We start from the raw sequence: 10,665 nt of genomic DNA, 5'->3' as shown, positions 1-10,665 counted from the left end.
AGCTCATTGTGTTAGTCCTTATCGAAGTCTGCTAAAAGTTTTTATACACTTTTACAATGTTTGACCTTATTTCCTTTTTGCTATATTTGACTGACACATTATTCCACAAGGTCTTTCTCACTTCTGCTTTGTTTTCATGCACATAGCTGAACCGCTATCAGGCGTCCCACCAGATGAAGACTCGCAGGACTCCTCGAGGCTCGGAGTGGCTCAGGGTGGACCTCTCAAAGGGGACCAGGACCTGCTCACATGCGGCCAGTGTCACTCTCGCTTCCCCCTGTCAGACATCCTGTTGTTCATTGAGCATAAGAGACGCCAGTGCCACGGGAGCCTGTGTGCAGACAAACCACTGGACAGGCCGCCCTCCTCCCCCCTCGCCTCGCCCATGTCCACGTCCTCGTCCCACTCTCGGACACAGCTGCACCCCAGGAGGCCATGCCATCCCGTGGAGGTGGCCGTACAAGTGTCACCACACGATGAGGAATGTTTATCCGCACCATTGCCAGGAATAATCCCCAAGCAAGAAAATATAACAGGTAAACAATAAAAAGAAACCCAGCTTTAGTGGTAGTAACTTTCACATAAAGTGTTTGATAATACATTGTACATTTAGAACTAGCCATACTTAACCACATGAAGAATAGCCTCCTTGAAAATGATTGTGAGAAAAGGAAACATTTGCAGACATGGAAAAAGACAAACAAAGAGAGATTATGAGAGAGGAGCAACGAAATAGCTGGTTTCGGTGCTGCCTTACAGATGTGCTCCGATCCTGTGGCCTCGACAGTCTCTCTCATGTGGTAGTGAGGGCCCTATCTCTATCCCTCCCTGGCTTATTACTCTGTCATATCTCCAGCTCCCACAAATATGTGCCTGCAAACACTCACTCCGATGCTAAAATTAAAAAGAGATTGAAAAGAATGTAATTACGCCAAGCTGTCAAGAAAGCGCCGTTTATTTGTGGAGTCACTAATTGTCAGTGTTTTTCTTTGATTTGAGTAATTAAGGTCTTGGTAAAGAGCTGCTGTGCTTGTCGGCCGTCCACTGGGGCTTAATGACACTGTAGCGCAAACAAGCTCGCTTCCCTTATGACCGGATTTACAAAGCACCATTTTAGTGTTTATTAATTCTAGCTGGAGCCAATATCATGTGGCAAATAGCTGTTATTGTTCGGGTCGTTCTGATTTCATTTGAGGCAATTTCCAGCTGAGTGTGAGAATAATATGCTCTTCTGTACTGTATTCGTCAGGCATTTTAAAGATGGCAAACCCTGCGCTTTGCTTATGTCCTGTTACAGAATGACCACTTTTCATGAGTTCATTTTACACTGTTTGGACCTCACACACACATTGGTTTTGCCTTTCGGCCTTGTCAGATGTTTGAAGAAGCTCATTTAGATCATCAGTAGTTCACATGATATCATAAGGTCAGCAGCATTGTAAGAAGACCATTATTTATAGACTGCTTTCTAGACTATGTTTCTAGATGTTGTTCAACCACATATTTTTCTTATGAATAAATGAATATCGTATAGGATTAGAAGGCTATGGAGAAATAAGATGCAGCTACAACATAGATCAAATCAGTCAAATTCAAAAAAAGCTATTACCACCCCCACCACCACTTTCTTTTTTTCTATGCCAAGATTGATGGATGGAGAGTAGCGGTGCCAGGACGCCACCCCAGTGCCCATATGTTTGCTGCCATGTTCTCTCACCCGCTCCGTACAAGGATGACACTGACAACATGCATCTTAATACACATTAGGGATGCTACTTGTATTACACATTTATCATTATTGCAGAATCAGCTAACACACAATTCATATCAATAAACTAAATGAGCAGCAATGATTTAGGCTCCCAATCTGTTCCAAAGCATTTTTCATTAAGTTTTCATTTTGACAAAGACTTGAGTAAATACATCAGTTTTTATTCCACTTCATAACTGTGTGTGCTTGTCTAAAACATATTTAAATAATTAAATTGCCAGTTTTTTTTTTATCACATTTCAACATAGCTACTACATATAACTTTTCCAAAATAGTCCTAAAACCACTCATATTTCTGTTTGGGTGAAGTTTTGGGAAAAGTAACTTAATTTAATTTTTTTCAGACAACTGACAAAAAGACTGAAATATGAACTGACAAACTAACACAATAATCACTTTTCAGAACACGCTTATGCAGATCTAAACTATAGAGTTAGCAGTTTTTATGTAGAATAAGACAGGATATTTAGGTGTTTGTGGAGGAAATTATGGCTCTTTAAAAAATGCAGTCTTTGCAATCTGATAATTGCATCTATTCAAATTGCAATTTTGATTTGATTGTGATTAACCTTGCTGCCCAAATTTTTGCATTATATAAAAAGAACAGCATTCACTTAACATATGCATTCTTTTATATTTGATATTTCAGTATATTTTTTGTGAGGGTTGGTTAAATGTGAAGATAATCTATCCTTGCGTCTGCTAGCCTTGTGGCTGCAGCTGGGGCTAGGGGCTGCAGTCTGGAGCCGAGGGCCGTTACAAGAGGGCAGAGAAGCCTGTGTGCCATCATTTGCATGATAAACAATTTAAGATATGCATAGGGACACCAGCGCTTGTCTCCAGATTATGGATGGCCCAGAAAAAAAGAGCAGATGACAGTTTCTCACACAAACCACAATGTACGCTTAAAGTGATTTACTTAAGAGCATAAACTTATATTAAATGTATACTCATATCAGAAGTTGTTAAGAGAAAAATAGCTGTATTTTTTTATGTGCATTTTATCATTTAGTTGTTGTTTTTTTTTTGCAAGTGATCAAAAGTTGTACAATTTTGGTATTTTGACTACCATATTGTGTTACTGCCTAAGTATAAGCATTTACATCTCTTTTTTGCTAAGAATTAATGAGACTACTGTAGTCGCTCAAATCGACCACAATCTCCCACTCCTGCCTTTAGTGTGTAACCTGGGCTCCCGATCAATATTGAGTTCATTATGTTAACCACCTTTCCTTGTTTTTCTTTGCAACACTTGAGCACTGGAAGAATATTTCCTTTAGTCTTCTTGTAGTGGCTTGCCTCCCCTGTTCGTCCATGTTTATAGTGAAGACAAAGGTATTTAGCAGGCTCCTTATTGGCACCGTGCCACCTTTCTCCGAACCTCTCTCCCTCCCTCTGCCGTGCTTTCATAAGTGTATACACGGTGGATATGTGTCGGGCTAAGCAGATCTGGGGGGCTGGGCAGTGTGTGGCAGTCTATGAGTGGAGGGGGTTGAGGTTCTGTGGTAGCGATATTGTTTTTTTCTATTGCCAGGGTTAGTTCAGGCATATGGGCCACAGCACAAGTTCTCGTGTGGTGGGTGCCTTTTGTTTGTGTGATCACTTTAATTGATACTGAAAAGGCACAGATGCTGGCTATTGCAATTACTGGACACTGGCTAATATTTTCTACATAAGCACTCCATTGTCCACTGTAGTAATTGATTCTAATTTGATCCTACAGTTGAGAGTATGATAAGATCAGTCTATTTTTGGCTAGCTGCACTGCTTTTTAGTGAGTGATGTGTGAATGTATTTTTATAAAGAAAATTTTACTTTTTCAGAAGCCAAATAAACATCCACAAAAGTCAGCTGTCTAAAGGGATTGATCAAGCTTTTCTTTTTTGTTGAATTGAGCAGTAATGGCCCTGGCTGCATTCGGGAATTCACTGTTTACATCATTGAACTATATGTGAATATGTGAAGTGCGGTTTGGAGCACTTAAACACTTTATAGCCATGGTGTGTGCGTTTTCTACAGAGCAGTGTGTATGTATCGCGCTGTTTGTTAAAGCTTTACTACCCTGAGCTTACAGGCTGAACATGAAAGACTCTTTGACTTGGCAGGCCTTGCCTCAGGACACCCCTCTGTGGACCATGCCAGGCCAGACTTGGCACAGAGCACCTGGCCTAGAGGGAAACACATTCTGAACGTGGATGTGTTTTTGTGTGTAAGCAGGTATGAAGTATTTGAGCCCTAAAGTGAGATTTTGTGGATTTAGGAAGCAGAAGTTATAGTGAGGTGGAGGGTTATGTCTGGCTTTTAGCAACAGGAAGAAAAGTGGGCTCAAGAAGCTTGACGTGTTTATACCTTAACTCGCAGTAGACATGGGAATTGGTAGAGAGTCATACATCTTTGCAATATTTATAAAAAGAAAGGTTAGACCATTGCCCAGTCATAGATATAAAATATATGCCAAATCAGTTGGTTTATTTCTACAAGTAAGGAGGTACAAGACCTGTTGTTTTATCTTAGATAAATGGAGTGTTGTCTTTGAAAGGAAATCTGGTAAAGGATATATACGAATACGAAAAGATGTAATTTGTTTTGGCCACCTTTGAAGTTAATATGAGAAATCTTCCCTCTATTTTAGTTGTTTAAAATATTTAGCACAACTTTTCTTTAAAAACATTTTTGCATTTGACTTCCTATCTTCACTGTAATTGCTCCATTTTAATTTTTTTGTTTTGGCTCTGCACTGCAGGCTTGTCTGACACTGATCTCCTGGTCCAGTCTTTTCTCCTGTCTATGCCTCTGACAGCTAGTGTGTACTTAAAGGCAGTTATGCAGCAGTGTGTGTGAGCTGTCCTCAGGGCTCCTGCTTGTGCTTCCTGTGTCTCTGTTTGTCTTCTAACAGCCCTGGTACCACCGCCTCGGGCCATTCAGGTGGAGGCTAGTCCAAGTATGCACACAAAACACACGCACACACAACACACAACACACTCATAAGCAGCGACCGCCCACTTAACCCTACCCACAAGAGTACACAGACACACCTGCTCTTTGTATGCCCCTCAGATGCATAGACACTGATGCCCATTGCCTTTTGTTTTGTGTACTGCACTGTGGTGGTGGCCTCACAATGTGTTTTGACTTGATGAAATCTGTCAGAAACATATGATCTGTATTTTCCTCTCCCCTTGTCCCCGTTCCTTATGCGCTCTTCCTCAAAACTCCAGCAACAACCTCTGGGGAGTAGAAAACCCCATACTTTTTGGCCACATTAGAATGTCTACACCTCTTAAAAGCCTCCAACATCCTCTCAAGCTCATTCTCACTCACTCACAGTTGGCTACAGCGCAAGTATCACACACACACACACACACACACACACACACTCACACACGCACGTCCAAAGTCTTTTCAATTCGTACTGTCAAATGAGGCTGCCCAACAGAAACAACCTTGTTTTGTCCACAGCGCGCGTTGCAGGATGAAAAAGTATGGTCGTGGCTGAGCGTGTCCGTACTGTCGTCTTGTCAATAGTGTGGCAGCCAGTCACATCACAGGGGCAGCAGGTCATCTGACAGCGCCAGGGCCTGTCACGCCAGCGCAGGCTCCACCACCTGCAGGTTAATGACTTTATTTTTAGACAGAAAAGGAAGAAACAGGAAAAAGTCGCTCTGACACAGCTGTAGTTTAGAAAGTAGCAAACAAAGATGATAGAGGAAGTTAGTGTAGCAAATGTGCATTATATGTGGAATATAATGGGCGTTCAAAAGAAAAGATTTTATATTACAAAGTTCTCCCATTGAGTCTTTCAGTGAAGCATGCTGTGGCTGGTTAATATGACTGCATTAAGGTTATACTATGTGTGACTCCTGTGGTGTTGTTTCATGGACACATTACTCTTTCTCCCCTTAGAATTTTTAAGTGTCTGCCTGTGATATTGAGGTTGAAAGTTTTGACCACCAGAGAAATTCTTTTTTGCTTACATAAACCTGAAGGATTACCAAAACACACAAAATCTTAATAAAAGATTATAGAAAGTACTGAAAAGGAATCTATGAATAACTAGATTTGACAAGAACGTCAGATACCTAATGCTAAGGGGGTGATTTGTTGAACAGAATCCAAATGAGTGTTTAACCTGGTGTTAGGTGTCATGTTATAGCTTGTGCCTTTAGTTTACAGAAATTAACATAAAGAGTTACCATATTTCAGATACAATTATAGTTGGATTTTTCCTTTCTGAATTTTGTATGTGATTGGGCACAGAAATAAGCAGAAGTTTTGTGAAAGAGGAGAGAGAGTTTGTTCAGTTAAAAATGTATTGTGCTATACAGTGTTGCTAGTGGTTGTATTGATAAATGGTTGTACAGTGTAAGATACTTGATTGTGTAGTGGCCATGTCTATATCAAAATACTAAGAAGAGTAAAATTCTTATTTTATATATTTCTGTATTTTAAGTTCTGAAATATTTGTAGCTCCCACAAACCACAGTAAATGGATTGTTCTTATATAAACTTTTTATCAGTTTAAGGTCTTCTCACCCTGTTCTCTTGTATTGTGACTATTCTGTCTGTGCAGTGACAGGCCTGTATTGCTTTGTCTTACTGATAGCTCAGAGGCCATGGGAGAGCTGCAGAGACAAGGGCGGCCCGTCAGGCTCTGGTCACTATCTGGTCCTGCACTATCTGTCCCGCCACAGCCCTCAGCACTGGGCTCGGCCTCTCACTGCATGGCTGTCTGTGGGTGTGTTTGATAGAGCAAGAATACGTACGTGCCTTTTGTATGTGGGTGGGTGGTCGTCTACAGCTGTGTCTCGCCAGCCTTATCAGTGTGCCAGGAGAGATAGAGCGCCGCAGCGGGCCCCAGTGTCTGACGTTACACTCGTGAAAACTCGCAGCTTTCATGTAGTGTATGTGTGAGATATCCGACTTGCATTGCTCTATCGTTGCACTTCTTTATGTATGTGTACTAATCGTTTGGCTTAATCCTTGGGGGCTTTGTGTTTAAGAGCTCATTGCCGCCTAATAGCTTAACTGTACATTTGATCTCACATTTGAATCCCACAACGTTTAAATGATGATCACGAGATAGGGTTGTTCATTCATTTTTTAAGAGTGTCTTAAATTGGGTATTAGAATCACTTGAGGCAATGCAAGGCTTGTGGTGTACAGTTCTTTGCTTTCATTCTTACACGGAAAGCATGCGGGCGCGAGCCAGGAGCAGCGCACAACACAATCACTTGAGCATTCATGCATAAATACACACATACTTGCACCTCCCGCACAAAACTGACCCTACACCCCCCTCCTTGCACACACACATACACACACACGCACCCCACACGCAGACACACACATTCACAAACACACGTATGCTCATAAATGCACTCTCCTGTCCCAGGCACCCTTTACTTTTGCAGGCTGAATCTCACTGATAACATGCTGGCGCCCTCATTTAAATTTGAAGCGCTTCTTTAATCTTCAAAGGCCTGATTGCTTTATGAATATGCATGCACTGAGCTGACTCTCAGTTCATTACCTTGTTGTAAATTCTAATGACCATTAGGGCCCCGCGCGGTAATTGCCAATTGTTTTGCATTTTTGATTAGCCCATTACCAGAGTGCATTCTGAACATGTCTGCCCCTGCTGCCTGCCAGGCCGAGTAAAGTGAGAAAGGCGGTGATGAAGGCAAGAAAAACAGGATGGAGAAGAAGTGCAAGGGCCAGAAAAACACAAAATCATCTAGTGGCTTCAAATGATTTGTTTTTGAAGGGTCTCTAAAAGGGAAGTTGATCTCCTTACTTCTTGGGGCAGAGGTAGAGCTGAGTGCAGTTGTGTGTACCTGTCTTGTACATGTATATTTGTTGACCATCCTCTTGACTGTGTGGACATGTCCAAGTTTGCGTGCGGTGCTCTGTGTTGGCTGGATGGAGTGCTAGGAGTGATGGGGAGGTTCTTGCCAGTGCATCCCAGTGTACGCCTGTATGCCTGGGACTTATGAAAGATTGATGCCTCCTAGCAGAATGGCATCGCCCTGCTACAACTTGATAACATCTAATGGATAATTTAGCGGGCTAAAACCGGCAGGCCATTCCCCCCTCTGCATCTCACAGTGGCTCCAGAGGACAGCTACTGGGCCTTGGTGCTGTTCACTCTGCTCTGCTGCTGCTCAGGCTGTGTCAAAAGGACAAGCCAAAAGAGGAGGATGAGGGACAGTGTAATAGTGTTTGTGTGCTTACCCTGCAGTCGACTGGCAGTGTTAAGAGGTGATCAGCTCATCTCACAGTTATTAGAGGATTTTGCTCATATTAAATACAAATGTACATTATTTCCTTACCTTACTTACAAATGCAATCAAACTTTATTTGTATATCACATTTTACCAACACAATGACCAAAGTGCTACACAGGCAATGCATCATCAAATTCAAAACATTGCATAGGGGCTGTCTTTATGTGGGAGAAGACACTACAAAGTGTCTTCCCCCACCTACACGTATACAAAATTGAAGGTGTTTTTATAACTCTTTTTTTAAAATTTCTTTTAGTAGTTAGCTCCCTAATTGGTTTCCTTTATCTTTTACTTTTTTCTAGTAAGTGTCCAAAAGCAGTAGCTCTGACAAAAATTCAGTGCACATTTTTTCAACATCACAATTTAAAACAGTTGAGTTTCCCCACTAGAGGATTCTGTCCATGTGGCACTTTCCATAGAGAAGATGATGTGAATTATTACTGCCGAAATATTGCAAGACCTTTGTTTCTTTCTGTCTCCCTTAGTCATAATATATCATTCATAAAGTCTAGTGTTTACAGTGAGTTGGACCTACTGTCAGTCTCTTATTCCCAGACTATTAGGCTGTTGACAGTTTGGTTAATCATCGTGCAGTGTGTGACTTCAGGGGACTGTGAGGGGTCAGTGGAGTCCTGCTCTCCAAACCATAGTGAGAAAGAGAGAAGCCTTATTAGGAGGACAGCACAAGTGGATTTTCTCCAGTTTTGCAGACACAACATGCCAGCTGTCCAGTGTTCAGCTAAAGTCTGCACCTAAATTTAAGTTAGTGAACTGCAAACTGGTGAGGGTCTATTTTGTGTGTGGAGCGAGGGAGACACATTGCACGCAACAGCAGCGGCAGCGGCAGCAGCATGGCCCGCTATGGCCAGAGGAGTCGCGGACAGACAGCATGATAGATGGCTTTGTTAAAGGGTCCCTGGGTGTCCCCTGAACTTGAAGCACTGTGTTTATCTTGAATAGGAGACGCACACAGTGTAAGGGGGCAGTGGGTAGGGGAGGAGGGAGGGAGAGAGGGAATGATATAGCTTTCAGGCGAAGGGAAGGCAAGGGTCTGTATCTGGGCAGGCCTGGCTGGGGGTTGGGGAGGTTAAGGGGGGGTCGTGAGCAGGCACGGCTGTTTCAGACACACACAACAGAGGGAGTGAGGGGGAAGGGCCAGCCTCTCGTAGCTGTCCATTAACAGATGAACTTGGCAATGGTCCAGGCCTCAAAGGTCTGGAGAGGCACACAGACACACACCCAGACACACATATACACACACACACACCTCTGCTACCTGCCTGCTGCGGACCAAACGCCACCCTCTCGCTTTCTGTCCAGAGGCGAAGAAGGACACATCTCCGGTGCACCTGTTTCAGAATGAGTTCAGAGTGGTTAGCCTGGTGGGCCTAAGAGCACATTCACAGACAGGCTCTTTCTGTTGTGTCCACTGTTAAAGACAAGGAAACAGAGCGCACCTCTAACCTGTTAGGCCGTAGGACAATACAGGGGAGAGGGAGGAGAAGCGAGAGAGCGTGGGAACGGAGGGATAGACGAAAGGATCCGGTCGTAAACAGGGCGGGAAGACTTGTGTGTGGCTGTGCTCTTGATGGGGCAACATGAGCTTAACAGTGCGCCTGCTATTGTGTACTGAAAACATTACAGCAAACATGAGAGTTGTGAAAAGTGGGAGGAGAGAATTTGATCTGGAAGATGCACATAATGGACTGGTGTATTGAATGGCACAGAAGGGTGTCAGCTTCATACATAGGTCATGGCATATAGTATGACTGAAATGGGAATTGTATGTCAAAATATTTAATGCAAAAATGATGAATAATTCAGTGAGTCTGTCAAGCTGCAGGTGCAGGTAGTCATCTTAATTTGAGTGTAGACACTTTGTAACTGACTAAGATGTATAACAACTTAAAACATTCAATACAACTTAATACAATCCTACAAGAAGAAGTATGTTTTAAATTTACCATAGAAATTAATTGTGTTTCCTTTCCCTTTTAAAAATAGTTTTTCTCTTTCCTGGTAATATAACGAAGTAAGCTCCTAAGGTGTCAAGAATAATTTGCATCCTTTTACCATTGCAGCTATATTATTTGATCATATGAGATTATGAATGAAACCTTGAGTATGCCCCACAGTGACATGTACCATTATAGAACTTGTTTATTGTAAGTTGAGTAATAATGAGTTGAAGTATAGTTGTCATGGTGCCTGTCTGGACCTCCTGCTCTGAGTCAGGTTGGTTTCAGACACTCCTGGTGCATCTTGTGTCAGTGGCGTCTGCTGATTGATAGAGTGGCTCTTCTCTGGTTTATAACATGCATGCTGGGGGGCAAACATGGATAATGAATCTGTGCGTGTCTGTGTGCATGTTTATATGTGGGCCCATGTAAATGCATGCAATCCCATTTGCATTTGCTTTGCATGTATTTCACACATGCTCACATTAATTTGTTATTTAGAAAGAAGGTTCTTCTTTTCATCTTCCCACTTCTTTGGTCTTTTCTTCCAGCCCTCCAGCTCCTGTTCTATTTCTCAGAACCATGTTTTCATTTCCTAAAAAAAATCCTGCGTGGCTACTTTGGAGCTAATGCCAGTGAAATATATTGCTGG

General features: G+C 42.4%; 1 protein-coding gene across 1 annotated transcript in view; it reads left to right on the top strand.

Annotated features, from left to right (window-relative positions):
- LOC110175732 (B-cell lymphoma/leukemia 11A-like) overlaps positions 1-10,665 on the top strand; it is a 31,520-nt gene that overhangs the window by 2,086 nt on the left and 18,769 nt on the right. The window contains exon 2 of the mRNA XM_055158007.1: positions 147-536. Coding sequence (XP_055013982.1) covers positions 147-536 — 390 coding nt within the window. The remainder of the gene's footprint in view (positions 1-146; positions 537-10,665) is intronic.

Source organism: Boleophthalmus pectinirostris, unplaced genomic scaffold, assembly GCF_026225935.1.
Source record: "Boleophthalmus pectinirostris isolate CB_2022bp ecotype Guang Dong unplaced genomic scaffold, ASM2622593v1 HiC_scaffold_22, whole genome shotgun sequence".
In the NCBI taxonomy this organism is placed as follows: Eukaryota; Metazoa; Chordata; class Actinopteri; order Gobiiformes; family Gobiidae; genus Boleophthalmus; species Boleophthalmus pectinirostris.
Note: the sequence above shows the minus strand (reverse complement) of the source record. Positions and strands in the feature narration are given on the sequence as shown.